Here is a 19,732-nt window from a genome sequence, read left to right on the forward strand (position 1 = left end):
AAACTACAAAAAGGGCTGTGCCCAGTGGTTAGCACTCCTGAGTTCAATTCCTGGTACTCTCCCCTGCCCCCGCCCCCCCCTCCCCCCCCCCCAAAAAAAAAGATGGGCCCGGGCCCTCCTAAGGGTTTCACCACCTCCCAGTGTTGCCACAGGCTGAATTCCAGGGGTTCCAGCAAACCAGGTCTGGCTGCTCACCCCAAAAAACAAGCAGAAAAGGTAATGATGAAAAGCTAGAAAGGAACTTTAATCCATATAGTCATTTTTGTTCTGTTTTGTTTTGCTTTTTTTTTTCTCCCCTGTATCAGAAATTGAATCCAGGGTGCTTAAGCACTGAACCATGTCCCTGGAACTTTTTATATTTTATTAGAGACATAGTCTCCCTGGTTTGCTTAAGCAGCCAAGGAGTCTCTAAAATTAAAATCTCATTAACTCTTTGTTGGAGTGGGAAGCAGTGCCTCTAAATGAAGTAGAAATGTTAACAGAGAAAGCTTGAGTGATCATGGGTGAAATTTCTATCACTTTCATTATTGGTTCCTTGAATGCTAGAATTATCAGAAAATGTCCTGTGATGATCTTTTAGTTGTGTATGTCTCTTGCGTCTCAAATTTTTATAAAACTTGAGGCGCATTCTTTGGACTTCCGTGCACATCATATCAGTAGTTTTAGAATATGAAAAGTCTAAAAGATACTTCCCCATTAAAAGTTGAGTTCATGCATGGCAAGGCATCTTGGCTTAGTTGTGTTAGGCAGCTTTTTTTGTAGCTGTGACCAAAATACCTGACAAGAACAACAGAGGAGGAAAAGTTTATTTTGGCTCAGGGTATCAGAGGTTCAGCCCATGGTCGGCCAGCTCCCTGGCTCTGGGCTCCAGATGAGTCAGAACATCATGGCAGAAGGATGTATTGGAGGAAAGCTTCTCAGAACATGGCAGCCGAGAAGCAGAGAGGATGCAAGAAGCCAGAGACAAAATGTATAATCCCTAGCGACCCACCTCTTCCAGCCGTGCCCCACCTGTCTATAATTACCACCTGCTTTTCTATTCAGATTATTAATCCATCAAATGAATTAACCTACTGATTAGGTCATGGTCTCATAATCTAATCATCTCACCCCCAAACGTTTCCTGCATTAACACAGGAACATTTTAGGGACACCTCCTATCTAAATCATCAGAGTTGTTCTTATCTCATAAAAATTTTGATAGGGAAAAGAGTCAAAGTGCTGCTTAATGCTCTGGAATAAAGTTGGTTACCTCGAGGTATCACTGAAATCATACAGTCATGGTCAGGGGTTCAAACTAGGACCTTGCACGTGTTGGGCAAGTACTCGGCCACTAGGCCACACCCCCAGAACCCCATATTTAAAATTGATTGTTTTTCCCTGAGCAGCCAAGAAGTCTCTAAAATTAAGATCTTATTTACTCTTTGTTCGTAGCTAGCTGGGATGTCTGCAAGCTGATGTCTCTGGATAGCAGATTATTCTGCCAAATGATGTATTTGAAATTGGTCATGAAACTTTCAGTCCAGTGGTCTGCTTCTCTCATCCTGAAGTTAGCTTCTCTCATCGCAGGAAGTTAGTTCTCCTTTTCCTTAAAGGTGCCACGTTTGAAACTGTCATAAATTATAATTCTGGGTTCCCAAGGCAAAGGTTCCTTTTGTTTAGTTAATTACAAAATGAGCTTCTAAGGGGAAGAGTTCCTTTGTGCATTTGCCTCTGGAGAGAGACTGCTTTGGGGACACTCATGTTGAGATTTGGGAGGTATTATGGCCCAGATGATGGGTTTTGCAACTTGGTCCCTCATCTACCCCTTGGGGTAGATGGACAGATTGCACAAAAATATTCTCATATTTGTTACCATGAGGTGGGATTGTGAATAGGAGAATTTTCATCTTTGGAAATTATAATTTATGTATTTTTGATTTTGATACATATGAAGAGCTTTAATGATAGCACACATTTAAAAAAGAGAAAGAATGTAGTGAGTCCGTCTCCCTTGTAATGTTTAAGGAGAAGCTTAAGAAATCATTTCCAGGGATATTTTCTGGGAGCTCAAGTACTGGATGTAAATTTGTATCAGCTGACTTTTTAAAATTATTTTTCAACACTGAGATTTGATGGTTGCTGAATAAGAATAATAAATAGTTGTTAACAATATTTTGGGTTTTGATAGTTATAATAGTTATCTCTGTACACAAATAATTGTGAAACATGGAAGTTTTTCAAATACAGTCTGAATGTGTGTGAGCATGCATAACAAACATGGAAGAATGGGTAACTTAGGACACTGGTTCTCAAACTTACGTTATGCATCGAGTCATTGGGGAGTTTGTTGAAAACATAGATGCATAGGACACAACCCTCTCCCGCCGAGTATCTACAGAATCAAAGTCTCAGTGTGAGGCCTGATCATCTTTATTTTTATTTTATTATTATAATTTTTCAGGGTACTGGGGGTTGAACTCAGGGGCACTCAGCCACTGAGCCACATCCCCAGCCCTATTTTGTATTTTATTTAGAGACAGGATCTCACTGAATTGCTTAGCACCTGGCTGTTTCTGAGGCTGGCTTTGAACTCATGATCTCCTGCCTCAGCCTCCAAGCTGCTGGGATAGATAGGTGTGCACCACTGTGCCTGGCTCTGATCATCTTTATTTTTGGATGATTCTGATGTATTTCAAAGCTTGCGTACCACTGCTTAGGATGCAGACTTTCTGCACTTTTGCCAGTTATCTATTTGCATAGAAATACATTCAGAAAGTCTTTGACCCCTTTCTGTGAAATGAAATAATAATAACCACCACTTATTGATTACCTGCTCTATCCCAGCCATTGCACTGGACACTTGGAGTGTGTTTTTTACTTAATCCTTATAGTAACCCTTCAAGGTAAAATTATTATCCTCATGTTGTAGATTAAGAAGTGAGAATCTTGGGAGGCTGAGGCAGGAGAATCACGAGTTCAAAGCCTGCCTTAGCAACTTATCAAGGCCCTAAGCAATTTAATGAGACCTTGTCTCTAAAAAAAAAAAATCCATAAAAGGGCTGGGAATGTGGCTCAATAGTTAGGTGCCCTTGAGTTTAATATCTGATAAACCCCCCCCCCCCAAAAAAAAAGTGATAATCAGAGAAGTTAAATATTTTACCTGCTGTCACCCAACTAGAAAGTGGTAGAGTAGGAATTTGAGTCCAGGTCATTACCTTAGAATCTTTCTCTCTGTATTTAGGAAATCTGTTGTAAATGGAATAAATATCCCACAGTGCCTGCTGGATCTGTGCAGTACTGAGTTAGTGTCTTGGGACCAGCACCATCTCCTGTCCAAATGAAGCCATCATGAAAGGGGGAGAAAGGCTGGGGTTGTGGCTCAGCGGTAGAGCGCTCGCCCAGCACATGCGAGGCCCTGGGATTGATCCTCATAAAAATAAATAAATAAATATATTGAGTTCAACTACAACTAAAAAATAAATATAAAAAAATAAATAAAAAGAGGGAGAGAAGTAGTGCTATGGTCTGGACCATGTGGTAAAGGCTTTGTTGCCAGTCTGTGGTGCTGTTGGGAGGTGGTGGCCCCTGGTAGGTGTGACCTAGTAGAACACATTTGGGTTGATGGGGTGTGTCCTGAAGGGGATGTTGGGATGCTGGTCCCTGCCTGTCTCTTTTTGCTTCTGGGCTGCCGTGGGTGAACAGGCTTCCTCTACTTCTCGCTCCTACCTTGGTGTACCTTGCTACCGCAAGCCCAAATGCAGTGGGCCAACAGACTGGCCCCTCCCAAACTGTGAGCCGAAATAAGGCTCTCCACCATTGAAGTTGATTGTCTTAGGGTTGTTTTTTTTTTTTTTTTTAGAGTGACAGAAAGATGACTGTAAGTCTGGCCCTGATGAGAATCTGCCCTTTCTAGGTGTGACCAGAGTGGTGTGGCCTCGATCTCTCTAGTGGAGTGGCTTTCTGCTTTCTCAAACAGCAGCATGAGCACTGCAGTCTTATCTTCTTCTGGATTCTTATTCTTTTTTTTTTTTTTTTGTAATTGTAGATGGACACAATACCTTTATTTTATTTATTTATTTTTATGTGGTGCTGAGGATAGAGCCCAGGGCCTCACACATACTAGACGAGCACTCTACCACTGAGCTACAGCCCCAGCCCTGGATTCTTATTCTTTTTTTTTTTTTTTTAAATATCAATTTTTTAGTTGTAGTTGGACACAATACCTTTAATTTAATTTAATTTATTTATTTTCATGTGGTGCTCAGGATCGAACCTAGGGCCTCGCACATGCTAGACAAGCGCTCTACCGCTGATCCACAACCCCAACCCTGGGTTTTTATTCTTAAAGCATAAGTCAAGCAACTCTACTTTTTGTTTAAAATGGAGGACCATCCTGTGGATAGGAATATCCCCAGATAGCCTCATAGTACAAAAACAGAGAAAAGGACACAGGTTTGGTTCCACTGTTTTGTGAGCTGAATATAGAAAGAAATGTTGATTCTATTCCTTAGAAATAGAAAAACTACTAGAAATTTTGTGGGGGTCAGTCCAGGGAAGAGATTTTGTTTGGGAGCCCACTGATGATTTAGTTGAACTTACAGCACCAAGAGAATTTAAATTAATGATTATAAAATCCTTTGTAATTATAGGTGGCATGAACTAGAGGTAAAGTGCTAAACACAATAGTGTCAAGTCTGTTATTACGGCAAAATATTCTGAAAGTAGGTATGATAGTCCTTTGAGAAGAAAGCAGTTTGTTCTGTGGGGTTTTGTTGTTGTTCTTGTGTGTGGCTTTCATGTACACCCTCTTCCTAGAAATGCTGCAGCAGCTCCACCAGCAGTTGGTCGAAGCCGAGCGTCGGTCAATGACGTACCTGAAGCGGTACAATAAGATCCAGGCCGACTACCACAACCTCATTGGAGTCACAGCCGAGCTGGTGGATTCCCTGGAGGCCACAGTCAGTGGAAAGATGGTAAGGAAGATCCCTGTGTATATTTCTGTTGGAGAGAAGTGGTGTCTGGAGAATGGGCTGTGTGGTGGGCAGTCCCTGGCCACTCCTCCACCAGCAGAGCCTGCCCCTCTATTTAAAAAGGTTCACACGGACAGGGGCTGAGCTGATGCTTCACATGGGTTCATCATGCTGTTTGCAGTATTTTACCCATTTTCCTAACACATTATTTATCATATCTTTATCTAACTTATTCTTTTTTTAAATATTTTTTTAGTTGTAGATGGATACAATACCTTTAATTAATTAATTATTTTTTTAATGTGTTGCTGAAGATTGAACTCAGTGCCCTCACGCGTTAGCGCCACTGAGCCACCACCCCAGCCCCCTAGCTTATTTATTTATTTATTTTTTGGTTTGTTTATCTTTGGTTTTGCAGCACTGGGGGTTGAATTCAGGGGTGCTCCACCACTGAGGTAACATTCCCATTTCTTTTTATTTTTTATTTTGAGACAGGGTCTTAATAAGATATCCAGGCTGGCCTTGAACTTGGGATCCTCCTGCCTCAGCCTCCTGAGTTACTGGCATTGCAGGCATGTGCCACCAACCTCTGTCCCTAATTCTTAATGTTATAAGGATAAATTGGCAACAGAAAAAAAATGTGTGGGAAAAATGTTTTTGCCCTGCTGGTATAGTGAAAAGCAGTTGATTTTCACATGTTGATTTGTATACATTTACCTACCTTTCTGAACCCTATTACTTGCTTAGGTTTTTCAGTTGATTCTCTATCTTCAAATAATGATATTTTAATTTTATTTTACTTTGTTTCAGTATCTTTCTTTTCTTTAGTAGTATTGGCTAAGGCCTGTAGGACATTGTTGAATGATGTCATGGGCATCTTCATTTTCTCCCTGACTATAATGGGAATGACTTTAGTATTTCACTTTTAAAAATTAGGAAGTACAATAAAATCTCCGTGTGGAGAATAAGTTTTTTTAAAAATTGAAGTAATTATAGGTTCATGGTACAGTTATAAGAAACAATGCAGAGATCCCTTGTCGTTTTGCCTTCAGTGGAAAACATTTTGTAAAACTGTAGTGTGTCACAATGAGTGTAAGACCTTGCTACAATCTGCTGATGTTTTTTGTATTTACGTAATTTTAGTTGTATTCATTTTTGTGTGTGTATTAAGTACTATAAATAGTTTTACTACCAGTGTAAGTTTGTGTATTAAAATTCTTTCTACTAACTTTTAAAATGTGATTATAAGATAGTGTGCATTATAGAAAATTTCAAAAATATAGAATGATCCAAAAAGAAAAAGAAACATTACATATAATTCTGAGTCCTAATACTGGTCAATATTTCAGACTTTTTTCAGAATTTAAATACACATGTTTTCCCAAAGTGCATTCTAGGCCACACAGTATTTTCTGGCCTGCTGTGTAATACTACAGAATTACACGCTTGAAGCCATTGAGTGTTGTTCTGCAGTGTCTCACCTTCAGTGGCTGCAGGGTTTTTGGTCATATGGCAGTGGCACACTTCATGTAGTATCAGGTACCTGCTATTAGGTATTTAGGTTGTCCCCAGGTTTTTGTTTTCATGTCATTGATAAAGTTGAAAATATCTTTGGAGATGAACCTCTGTTGTATGTTTTAAAAAAATATATTTTTAGTTGTACATGGATACAATACCTTTATTTATTTATCTTTAAATTTATTTATTCATTCATATTTTATTTTTTGGTGGTGCTGGGGAGTGAACCCAGGGCCTTGTGCATGCTAGGCAAGCACTCTACAACTGAGCTATATCCTTAGCCCCAATTTTATTTATTTTTATGTGGTGCTAAGGATCAAACCCAGCATTCCACCACCGAGCTACAACCCCAGCTCCTTTGTTATGTTTTTTTAATGTTGATTTGCGAGGTTGAATTTTATGCTTAAGGTCCTTCAGAGCCAGGTGTGGTGGCACACACCTATAATCCCAGTGGCTCAGGAGGCTGAGTCAGGAGGATAGCGAGTTCAAAGCCAGCCTCAGGAACAGTGAGACACTAAGCAACTCAGTGAGACCCTGACCCTAAATAAAATACAAAATAGGGCTGGAGATATGACTCAGTGGTTGAGTGTCCCTGAGTTCAACCCCCAGTACCCCCTCAAAAAAGATCCTTCAAGAAGGTTAAGCTGACTTGATTCCAGCGATTCCACTTGATTCCATTTCTTTATTAAAAAACAAAACAACAACAACAACAAAAAAGACACTTGCTAACCCTGGGTATTATTATTAAAATTTTTATGTTTTGCAAATTTGATAGTTAGAAATATTATCTCATGATTTAAATATATGTTATAGTCCTTACATATGGAATTGAACTTTTTAAATATGTTTTATTTGTTTGAAAAAGATTTGTTAAATACATACTGTACGCCAGTCTCTATTTTAGGAATTTGGAATGCATCACTCTGCAAAGCAGAGACCCCACCCTCAGGGAGCAGGCACTGCAGTAAAGAGTGCAGATGGCGAAGAGCAAACCTAAGCAGAATAGATAAGAACCTGAGCTAGAGGACGACCGCTCTAGGGGGCAAAGGGAAGCCAGATGAAGGGATCAGGGTTTGGGGCTCTGCGAGTTTGGACAGGGTGCAGGTAGACCGAGCTTCATTGCTGGGGTTGCTGGGAAGAGGCAAGGGAATAGCATACAGTGTGGAGAGAAGGTAGTTCCAGGCCAAAGCCTCAGCCAGTGCACAGCGTGGCCTGCGCCTCAGTGTGTAAGGAGCGGAGCTGGGGCCAGAGGGGCCAGCAGGGCCCAGGGCAGGCTGGGGTGGGGGCAAGCGGGAGGAGAAGTTGCAAGGCGGGGCGGGCCCCTTGGGGGCCATCAGAAGGCGCAACCTTCACCCTGAGGAAGCCGAGTAGAAGAATGCTGAAGTGGAGAGGTCTGACAGGTGTGGCAGAGTCACCTGGCCACTCAGAACCGTCCACAGGTGCTGCAGGGAGACTGGGAGGAGCAGCACAGAGGCAGTTGCAGTCATTGGAAGGAGGATGTGGTTGAGGTGGAAGAAGTGCTTGTCCAGATGTGGGATGAAGGTGATGCTGAACTGGACCTGGGAGGGAGGGAGTGCAGTCAAGGGCGACCCTTTACAACTGGAAAGATGGTGTCGCCACCAGCTGAGACAGGGAGGCCTTGGGTGGGGAGCAGGCGTGGGGGTATCAGGAGTTCAGCTTTGGACAGGGCTGTTGGAGTAGAGCCACTCACAGTTTATCCAGTGCAAGTATTTTTCTCAGTTCATTGTTTGCTTTTCAAATTAGTTTTTCTTAATGTATGAACCTTCCTTTTGCTTTCTTACATATTAAAAATTAACTTGCCTCATTCTGGGTGTACCGCCTACAGCCAGGTTCATGTGATACCTGATGAGGCATGTGACCAAAATGAGCTTGTGAGCTCCTATCGCTGGAGTTGGTGATCAGAAGCTTGCAGACCACAGGCGGGGGTGTAAAGGGGCCTCAAGTGTTGAGGCTGGACTGGCTGGTCTGTAATGTGAAAGAGATTGTGTTCATGGCAAAAGACGGGATTCAGAGGATCGTGTAGGAAGCCTCCTCCACCACAGCTCTTTGAACTCATTTCCTTTTTGAACTTCTCTTGTATTATTTCAGTTCACTTGTATGCACATATGTGAAAAAGGGAATGTTTACTTTTTAAGACTGTAGGAATCCATTGGCAGTGCACTCAGGATGATGTAGGAGGTTAGCCTTCAGTGGGGCTCTTCTTTCTCTGAGTGATCTGTGATTTCTTATGTTGTTGTGTGTCCAGGAATGATCAGACATTTGCCATGGAATGGACAGAGCAGCCCAGAAGTTTCCAGTGGTATAGGCAGGAGCCCTAGCAGGCGAGAAAAGGTCTGGGCCGGTGTTCCCAGGTCTTCCCAGCTCTCCAGTTAGGCTCCCCTCCTCCGTGGAGATGAGTGAGCGAGGGGCAGGAATAGAAGCCAGTTCCATTACCATGTGGAAGTTTCAGCACAAAGGAATTATGAAGCTGTGCAAAAGGAGGTTCCCCTCTGACGGGTGCAGAGACAAGTTTGTAAGGCTGCAGAATTTTTAATTGCCCCTAAGGATTGGTTTGTGGGGGAAGGCTGTGATTTGGAAGAAAGTGGGGGACTCACACATTTTAAATAAGCATGTATTATTTTTATGAAAAGATGAAAGGAAAAAATGCAGAGATCACCACCTTAGATGTCACATACCCATCCTGACTTATAAGGACTATGAGCGAGGTGAAGGCATTCTGAAGAACACTGTGGAACAGCAGCCCTAATGGTGACGCAGTTCAGCCTCATGTTGCCAGGCCCTTGACTGTTAATCACGTCTCTGTCATCACTCAGCATGTACCCAGCCATCATTGTGTGACCCTATTTACCCCTCGCTGTGGCCCTACAGGTAAACCTGATTCATCTCAGGTCAGGAGTGCAAGGGGCAGGCTGCTGCTTCTCTCTAGAGCCCAGGCCTTCAGGTTTGCAGCCTGGTCCTCTTTCCACCACATGATGGCCACCCAGTGACTTTATTTCTTGAATTTACAAAAATGGCTTAAAATCTGTTTTCCAAGGCAGGGGGACTATAGCAGGTAAGACTACACCGTTTGAAGCATGATGTCCTCTGATCACACCTCAGGATATATTATCAGCTTTTTCTGTCAAGTTAGTGCATTAATTCTTCTCAAGAGCTCCAAAGTTAAAGCCAAATGATTCTTTTTCTAGCTCATCCATTTCATCACTGTGCCTTACAGAGGCTGTTGGGGGACAGCAGCCTCCTACTGTCCCTTGGGTGGGTTGTGTGCCTTTCACACATGTCCCCGTGTCTTCTTTGCAGATCACCCCGGAGTACCTGCAGAGTGTCTGCATCCGCCTCTTCAGTAACCAGATGCGGCAGAGCCTGGCGCACAGCGTGGACTTCACGAGGCCTGGGACGGTGAGGCTCTCTGCCTGTGGCAGAGCACTCCTGCTCTGTCCCTCAGATTTAAAATGAATGTAGCTAAAGAAAATGAATGTGCATGAGAAAATCTCGTTCAAGAGGCTGAATCGCAGCTGGATCTGGAGGCCTAGAAACTCTCAAAAGGAAAACTGTCTTTGATTTTTTTCTTCTTTTTTTTTTGGCTGTCCTTGTGATTGAACCCAGGGCTTCACACATGCCAGGCAAGTGCCCTCCCACTGAGCTACAGCCCCAGCCCCACAAGAGGAAAGTGAACGCAGTCTCTGGGGCTGGAGTGGAGAGGCATGTTGTGATCTGCTGGGGCAGCTGCTCCAGGCCTCCAAGGCCTGGGTATCAGTCGGAAAAGAAGGAAGGAAGCCTCGTTCTCTTTTTTAAAAGAATTGCCCTTTGGGGTTTATATGGTCTAAGTCAGGGATTCTTTCTTTTCCTTTAACTTTTGCTTGGAATAATTGCAGATTTACAAGACAGTTATAAAAGTAGCACAAAGGAGATTGGTATACCCTTTATCTATCATCAACTGTTAGCATTACCTGTTTATTTGCTTTCTCTTTTTCTATACACACACATAAAATCTGTTTTCTGAACCATTGAAGGATCGATTGCATATATTATGACTCTTTACTGCAAAATACTTAAGAGTTTTTTAAATTTATTTTTTAACAGCTACTTAAGAGTTGTATATGTTTATAAGGTTAGTGTGTATTTCTTAAGATTAAGAATATTCTCTTAGGGGACAGGAGGTGTAGCTCAGAGGTAGAGCATTTGCCTAGTACACATGAGACCCTGGGTCCAATCCCCAGTACCTCATAGAAAGAAAACAGCCACATAATTATGAACTTCAGTAGGTTAACGTCCACGTGGCCTCCTGTCCAGTCTGTCCGTTTTCCATTTTGCCAGTGGAGCCAGTCGTACCCTTTATGGTGCTGCCCCTGCCCCCGGTAGCACAGGGTCAGGTGACATTGAGTTCTCAGGGCTCCTTAGCAGTTTAGATGGGGTGTGCAGTGACTGAACTGGTACGATTTAGGATTTGGAAGGAGAGGAACGTCACTTTTTTATTTTTTAAGGCGATAAACATTTTAGGGTCAAGCAGGCTGCCATCAATTTCAGCAAAAATAAATGGGCACGTATTGGCCTCCTGTGTAGAGTGGCCCCAGGTCTGCTCCTCCTCAGATGCCCTGTCACACTGGTGTGTTCCAGCAGATGGCATTCTGTAAAGGCAATGCCAAGCCTGTGGGAAACCTGCGGGTGCCTGTTAGCTTACTGTGTTTGACTGGTCTTCAGATCTGGCTGTTAACATGAGCCTAGGCTTCTCCAACTTACTTTAATTTTGAAAGTTCAGAAGGGCCCAGGAAAAAGCCCCCTGTATCCCCTGCTGAGTTCTGAACCACGGAGAAACAAGACGGAAGAGTGAGATCAAAGTGTCGCCCTCACTACGGATAGGGTTCTATGGGAGAACGCGGAGTTGATATTTTTGTTGTTGTTCTTTTTAGATATACATGACAGTAGAGTGTTTTTTTTTTTATAATTTTTTTTATTCGTTGTTCAAAACATTACAAAGCTCTTGACATAACATATTTCATACATTTGATTCAAGTGGGTTATGAACTCCCATTTTTACCCCGTATACAGATTGCAGAATCACATCGGTTACACATCCACTTTTTTACATACTGCCATACTAGTGTCTGTTGTATTCTGCTGCCCTTCCTATCCTCTACTATCCCCCCTCCCCTCCCCTCCCCTCCCATCTTCTCTCTCTACCCACTCTACTGTACTTCATTTCTCTCCCTTGTTTTTTTCCCCCTTTCCCCTCACTTCCTCTTGTATGTACTTTTGTATAACGATGAGGGTCTCCTTCCATTTCCATGCAATTTCCCTTCTCTCTCCCTTTCCCTCCCACTTCTCGTCCCTGTTTAATGTTAAATCTTCTTCTCATGCTCTTCCTCCCTGCTCTGTTCTTAGTTGCTCTCCTTATATCAAAGAAGACATTTGGCATTTGTTTTTTAGGGATTGGCTAGCTTCACTTAGCATAATCTGCTCTAGTGCCATCCATTTCCCTGCAAATGCCATGATTTTGTCATTTTTTAGTGCTGAGTAATACTCCATTGTGTATAAATGCCAAAATTTTTTTTTATCCATTCATCTATTGAAGGGCATCTAGGTTGCTTCCACAGTCTAGCTATTGTGAATTGTGCTGCTATGAACATCGATGTAGCAGTATCCCTATAGTACGTTCTTTTAAGGTCTTTAGGGAATAGACCGAGAAGGGGAATAGCTGGGTCAAATGGTGGTTCCATTCCCAGCTTTCCAGGGAATCTCCATACTGCTTCCCAAATTGGCCGCACCAATTTGCAGTCCCACCAGCAATGTACAAGTGTACCCTTTTCCCCACATCCTCACCAGCACTTGTTGTTGTTTGACTTCATAATGGCTGCCAATCTAACTGGAGTGAGATGGTATTTAGGGTGGTTTTGATTTGCATTTCTCTGACTGCTAGAGATGGTGAGCATTTTTTCATGTACTTGTTGATTGTATGTCCTCCTCTGAGAAGTGAGTAGAGTGTATTTTGACATATTTTACATACATGGAGTGTAACTTATTCTAATTAGGATCCCATTCTTGTGGTTGTCCATGATGTGGAGTTGCCTGGTCATGTGTTCATATATAAGGACAGGAAACTTGTGTCTGATTCCTTCCGTCTTCCCTATTCCCTCCCCCGCCCTTCCCAGCCTTCCTCTTTGTCTGATCCAGGACTTCTGTTCTTCCCTCCCCACCTCTGTTGTTGTGGGTTGGCATCATGGAGTTGATTGGTAGGGAGGTGGGTTTCCTTCTCTGAACTAGATTTATAGAGTCAGGCTCATCAGGCTCACCCCGTCCTGGGCAGCTCTGCCAAGCCAGGGCTACCACTGTCACCACCATGCTCCCACGAGGGGTCAGCATGGAGGAGCCACACTGACTGTGCCCTCTGGCTGGCTTGCTGAGGGAGATGGGAGAGGATGAGCAGGTGGTGTGTGTCCAGATCCACCCAGTCCCACAAACACAGGAGTCTGCCCTCTCCTCAGAGAGAGGAAAGCTCTCACCGGCAGAGTGCCCCGTGACTACCCCATGATGGAAACAGCAGGGGGCAGTGTTGCTCCTGCCCTTCTCCAGTTCATGCCCAGGAAACTGTGTCCAGGACGCTGCCTGCATGACCAGAGCTGGCAGGTGAATCCGGGTACTCCCAGAATGATGACTATTGCCGGGATTCATTTTCTGGAGGCTGAGAATTCTCCCTGGAGTCCCTAATAGTTCAGCCCTGCAGGCCATTGCCCCACCTCAGGTGTGTCTGTCCTTTACCTTATCAGGCTTAAAAACTGGGCTGCAAGGAGCCAGAGTTCATGTCCTCAGCAATCTAGTGAGAAGAAGTAAGCATTCTTCCTTAGGGCACCAGAGATAAGGAAAACAGGAAGCTCCAAAGACTACTCAGGAAGGACATCTGCCAACAACAGACTGCATGTCACCTGGTGACATCTTAGCCATCGTAGATTGTGTAAGGACACTGTGATGACAAATCATGTAATGACACCTTTCAGAAGATATCCCCGTTAGGCAGTGTAGTAGCAACACCTGTAATTCCAGTGACTCAGGAGGCTGAGGCAGAGGATGGCCAGTGTGAGGCCAGCCTGGGCAACTTAGGCCCTAAGGAACTGAGTGAGACCCTGTCTCAAAAAATAAAAAGGGCTGGGATATGGCTCAGTGGTTAAGTGCCCCTAGGTACAACTCCCAATAATGGGGGGAAAAAGAACGTATCCCCATCATTAAGCAGTAATTGTAAGATTACACAAGTCACGCAATGCAGCATGCATTTGAGGGGAGCCTGTCGCTAGACATCCCTGGCTGACCCACTACTGGCTCAGGCTTCATGTTTCATACACAGCTGAGCAGCTCCTTTGCTATGATCTGTTGAAAGTCAACCCTAGACCAAGGTGTAGGGTTAGGGCTCTGCAAGTATGTTCACTGAAAAACATCAGCTCACCAGTAAAAGGAGCAGCACACAAACCCTTCCTCCTCCACTCACCCTGCACCTCAGCCCCTCCCTCAGCTGACCCTGCTGCCTACGTACTCCGTAAACATTTTCAGTAAATGTATTAGATGTATAATTAGGGTTATATATTAAGGTTTCAGTATATTTATTGTTATACAAATTTTCTTTAACTTAACACACTTTCAAGAGTCTTCTGTGTCCCTAGAGTGTATGCACGTTTCCCTTTTAGAGCTTCAGCTTGAGAACACGGTGCAGTCAGCCATTCTTTTCTCTGGTGGTGGCTTTTCAGCCCCTGGCTGCTGCTAACGATGCAGCTGTGTCTTTGTACTGCTGCAGCATCGAAAGCCCTTGACCTGTCTTTCTTTCCCTTCTCTGTCTTCTGTCCTCCCAGGCATACGGTGAATTCAGAGATTCAAGGACAAGTGTGCTGGGGGAGGGAGGTCCTTTCCCACCTGACAGGATTGCCACAGTCTGTGTCCAAAAAGGCCAGTGGCAGGAATAGGCAGAGGGCAGCTGGTCATGAGAGAGTTTGGGCTGACCCTCAGGGTGGAAATCTGAGTCACAGCCCTTGGGTGAGTCCCAAGGCCCACCTAGTGGCAGCCCTGGGTTTGTGCATTCATGAGATGGGAAATTTCCAATTAAATGCATCCTCGTTTGGAGAAATGGCCTTTCTGGGAATTAATCCTCCCTTCTTCAACAATTCCAGGTGAGGCCCCATTGGAAGTAAATACTTCCAGGTGATGGCAGGAAGTATATCTCTGACAGGCCCCAGATGTGTGGCTCTCAGAAACCATCTACTTCCACACCTACCCTCTGTTACAGGGAAACCCTATTGGGCCTGGGGCAGTGGTGGTGGTCACCCTTTTTCATATGGCCTTGTGTCCAGGAGCATTGCTCAGCCAAGGAAGACTGTTCCTGGAGTCTGCCAGCGTGTGGCCATCGCTCTGCCTTGAAGCTCAGCATCAGCAGCCCTGCCCTCCCCTTCTGTGACCACCTAGGTTGGGGCAGACACCTGCCCTTGGCCCATCACCATAGGCAGACTCTCTAGTCCAGGGCCCTGTGGGTTTGGAGTTGCCCACTGAGCTCCCCTCCCTCTGTACCTCACACTCCAGTGCCTGTCCCACCCCTGAACTAACCTGGTGACACTTGGTAGAGTTGTGATTGGCCATCTGCAAATTCCGGGCTCCTCCAGTCTGACAGGATTGCCACAGTCTGTCTCCAAACTGGGCTCCTGTGTTATCTGTCTCAGTGAGCAACTCTAGGGAACATTTGGGAATTGCCCAGGGCCTTTCCCCTCTTCGCCCTGTGTTCGTTTGTTCACCAGGACCCGAAAGAGCATCCTCCCTTCTTCCCCAGTCTGGGTGCTGTTGCGTTTGCTCAGGTTCTACAAGGTGCTCTCCTGGCTTAAAGGCACCTTCCTAACATCTCAAAGCTCCTGCTGTACCAACTACATACTTACCCAGCCGGAGTTACCTTTCTGGTTGTCCTGTTTGTTTCTACCTTCAAGTTTCCAGAAGGATGAGGGTGTCGCACAGGCAGCTGATTGTGCTGTCCCCTTTCCCAGTACCTGTCCTTGCTGCAGGATAAAGCGTTCCTCATGCTGTGCTCCTCCCCCTTCCTGCTAGGGAGTTGGCCACAGCACCTGTACTGCTTTGGGTGGTCTCTGCCCTCCATTACCTATACAGTCCCTGGGCTGAGCACATTGCCTCATATGTCCCATTGTGGTCATCTGAACCTCTCTGGAGGTCTGGCCAAGGGTCCTGCCGTCCCTGGTCACATGCGCTCCTGCACAGCATAGGCGGCAGCATGAGCAGGGACAGGGGGAGTTGGTGGGCACCGGCTGGTCTTCAGGGGTTAGCAGCTGCTTGCTGTCCTAGCCTGCCGGTGTTGAGCCCCGCCCCTTCTTTCTCCCCCTCCGGATGAGCACCTGCTCTTCCTGCCACTTTTGTACCAGCAGAGACGCATTTCCCAAGTGTGTTGGCTCAGTCTCAGTCTCCCCTGTGCTCTGTGCAAATTGTGTTAACACTAATCCCACAGGATTCCCTGCCCCAGAGCCAGACAAGCTATAGTTTAGTGAGTTTGCGACAGGCTCTCTAGTGTGATTCCAAACACACAGTGGCATACCAAGGCCTCTGGAGAAGTCCCTCAGGAGAGGACTGCTCATCAGTCTCCAGTTGGGTGACTGGCAGTCACCTTGCTTGGTGTTACCTCAGATACTGAGTTCTCTGAATACACTTCTGCAGACTGACCTCACATGTCATTAGCAAAGTCCTTCCCCACTGTTATCACCGATAGCTGTCCTGTCCTTGAGGTGGTCCCAGCACCCATCTTCCCCCATGCCAGGACCCCTGCACCAGAGGGCAGCAGCTGCTGCAGGCCCAGGCTCTAGGGTCTTCCTGTGGCCAAGGAGTGTGTGGTAGGCAGCTTTGCATCACTGTGACCAGAAGACCCGAGAAGCAGCTTAGAGGAGCTTTCAGAGGTTCAGCCCACAGACCAATCCATGAACGTCCAGGAACCTGACTCAGTTGCCGTGGCCTGAGGTGAGGCAGAACATCACGGTGGCCGGGTGTCTGCTCTGTGTGTGGCAGCCGGGAAGCAGGGAGAGAAAGCTCAGAACAGAGCAGTCCTGAGGCTTGCCCCCCATGACCCACTTCCTCCAGCCGCACCCCACCTGTCCATAGTTCTCACCCATGACGAGGTTACAACTCTAATCAGTGCCTAAAGCCCCACCTTTGAGTTTATCTGCATTGAGGACTGTGCTTCCAAAGCATGAGTTTTTTGGGGACATTTCTAGATCTAAACCATAATAAGGTATAGATGCTACTGTTATTGAAAGATTACTCCTTGTCCCTGATGCCAATCCAATGAGGACACAATTTTGAAAAAAACTTTATTAGCAAAGGAGAAGCACTGGGAACTCCTATCCCAGAAGCTGGGATTGTGCCCAGCAAGGGGAACCGGGGATTTTTAAAGAGGGGATTCAAAGGCTACACCCCACATGTCCTCCGTTGGAGTTGTAAATCATTTGTTAATTTGGGAGAGAATCATTTCAGTCTTGAGGTGCCATCCCCAAAGTCTGGATTACCTGGTTTCTATGGTGGGTGCACACTGAAGGACAGATGCTCTGCCTAAAATGGGGAAGAAAGTAATCCTGATTCCCCTGAGATTAGGGAGGAGAGGAGAGAGAGAGAGGAAGAGAAAGAAATGTGTCCATTTTAAAAATAAGTTGCAGTGGCAAAGCAGCAAGGGCTGTGTAAGCATAACTTGGACCCCTGTTACACTACCATTTTACCTTGGCTTAGGGACGTTTGTCTCCCAGGCCCACAGTTCCAAGAGCCTCGCCCTGAAGTGGTTCAGTGAAGGTGCTCAGGGAATAGCTGATGCATTAACACATTACTTACCCCCTGTTCGACACCTGGGCCCTGAAAAGGTTGCCCCAGCATTCCTGCCAGGCTTCCTAGAGGGGTGCACTGGCCACAGTGGCCATTCTCTGCGCTCTCAGCATAAAAACCTAGAGATCATGAAGAGCCACCTGGCCTGGAGTCAGGACCCAGAACCTACTTCTCAGCAAGGGAGTTCTCTCTGAAACTTGTTCCTCCTGTGTTAAGAACCTATTGTGAGCTCCGTTAGGGGAATTATTCTGTGGCTGCTGATGTTTGGATTTGTCATCTTTCTCCTGCTGGGGCTGCTGCCTACCTGTTGGAACTGTCCCCACACTGTGCAAATACTGCAGTGCTCACAGTTGGTGGCAGTGACTCCTGAGTGCAGCCAGCAGAGGCTCTTGTCACATCCTGCTCAAGAACCTGCACATGTAGACTTCTAGAAATCCAGCACACAGTGAAGAGTGGCCCACAGAATCTCAGAGCAGCCTCCTCAGTGCTTTTGTGTTATTATTAAGACTTCTACCCAGGAGGAGGACACAGAAGCTATGGCCTGCTATGTACCCCATCATTAAGCAAGTTTATGCCCAGGGGTCAATGTCTAGGTCAATTCAAGTTTGTCATTTAAATTAGAATTCAGTACTTACTTACCAGGAGTTCAGTGTCATCGGGCTGGGGAGGGTGGCTGTGCTGACTTGCTCTGCCGTCCCTGTGGCCCCTACCCACATGTGGTCCTATCTGGCCTTTCCAGGTGGACACCTCCTACGTATCATAAATATGATTGCAAATCCTTGAGTAACTCAATTCACTTCAGAAGAGATCTGAGTATCTGCTTTGTTAACAAAACAGAAAGCCCTTGTCTAGAGCAGGGCTTTTGGACTCCAGCACTGGATTGTTCTGTGTGTGGATGGGAGGGTAATAGCACCTCCTGCCTCTACCCAGGGGATGCCAATAGCACCTAGTTTGGGCAACCAAAAGATGTTTCCCCGTGTTGCCAAATGTCCCCTGGGACAAGGTGACTCCCTGTTGAGGACCACTGGAGGGAAAGTAGAAACATGGAGCACACTTCTCATGGAAACATGGAAAACGTTCCTTACGCTCTGTAGAGAACACAGCAGTACCAGGCAAACAAAATTGGTGTTTGGGCTGGGGATGTGGCTCAAGCGGTAACGCGCTTGCCTGGCATGCGCAGGGCCCTGGGTTCCATCCTCAGCACCACATAAAATAAAGATGTTGTGTCCACCGAAAACTGAAAAATAAATATTAAAGAAAAAAAAAATCCGTGTTTGTCAGAGCTCCAGGAAGTGAGGGTAGAGGGCAGTGCTGGGAACCATCTCACTGAGCACAATGGCTGGAACTGAGTTTGAAGGATGAAGAAGGAGACTGCAGGATGGCACAGAGCTGTGCCAGAGGTGAGACTGAGGAGATGGGGGTGAGGTGGCTTTGATAAAGCTCCCCTTGGCCAAGCAGGACAGGAGGGCTGGAGGAAGAGCCTGGCGGGGGAGTGGGCCGAGCCGGCGTGGGCTCTGGGACCCGACCTCTGGTTGGACTCTTGGCCTAGGGCAGGTGCTTCATCTCCACAACAGTGCAGGAAATGAGCTAATGCCCATGAGATGCCCACTGGTTGTCAAGGAACTCTTACCATGGCCGTCTGCTCAGAAGAGAGAGGCGGTGCCAAAGGAAGTCCCGGTGTGGGGATTGGAGAGAAAGTCCTGGGTGTGAGGGAAATTCACCACAGAACCACAGGGACCTGATCTGTGGGGGCTGGGGGTGGAGACTGAGCAGGCCAGAATTAACTCACTCAGTCTTCGAAACAGACCCGTGAGGTCGGCACTCTGAGTACCGCCATCTTGCAGGTGAGGACCCTGAGGCAAGGGGAGTTGCTTGGCCATGTGTCCCCCCACTGGACCAGGAGTTCTTGAGAAAGGCACTTGATTTGTTCACCCCTGTGTGACCAAGGGCCTAGCAGTGACCTGGCAGATGGTGTAATCAGTGGGTGCTTGCTGAATGCATGAAACACTGTGGCCTCCCACTCCGTCCTGGGCACAGTGCTGAGCCCTTTTCCGCAGCCCCTCCCTGGCTTTCTTCTTTCCTAGATTCGATGCTGAAGTCCCAGTGGGGTTTCACTTACCTGTTGTTTCCACTCCTTTTTTTTTTAAGAATTTTAATATTTATTCTTTAGTTTTCGGCGGACACAACATCTTTGTTTGTATGTGGTGCTGAGGATCGAACCCAGGCCACACGCATGCCAGGCGAGCGTGCTACCGCTCGAGCCACATCCCCAGCCCTGTTTCCACTCCTGAGGGGCCGTTATTCCTACTTGTCAACTACTTTCTTCATGAGGCAAATTGATGGATAGAGTTTAGCAAAGAGGGGTTGGTTTTTGAATAATGGAAAACTTCCTATAGCTATGAAAAAAA

General features: G+C 45.9%; 1 protein-coding gene across 3 annotated transcripts in view; it reads left to right on the forward strand.

The window, feature by feature from the left end:
• Positions 1-19,732, forward strand: part of Armc9 (armadillo repeat containing 9) — a 131,889-nt gene that overhangs the window by 22,302 nt on the left and 89,855 nt on the right. For all 3 annotated transcript variants that reach the window (XR_006850808.2, XM_046439776.2, XM_046439777.1), the window contains exons 8-9: positions 4,798-4,955; positions 9,789-9,887. Coding sequence is in view for 2 of the 3 variants with exons in the window: in XM_046439776.2 (XP_046295732.1) it covers positions 4,798-4,955; positions 9,789-9,887 (257 nt within the window). In the remaining variant the exon portion in view is untranslated. The remainder of the gene's footprint in view (positions 1-4,797; positions 4,956-9,788; positions 9,888-19,732) is intronic.

Source organism: Marmota monax, unplaced genomic scaffold (assembly GCF_021218885.2).
Source record: "Marmota monax isolate L192 unplaced genomic scaffold, Marmota_monax_Labrador192_F-V1.1 WCK01_AAM20220418_F8-fsc00041, whole genome shotgun sequence".
Lineage (NCBI taxonomy): Eukaryota > Metazoa > Chordata > Mammalia > Rodentia > Sciuridae > Marmota > Marmota monax.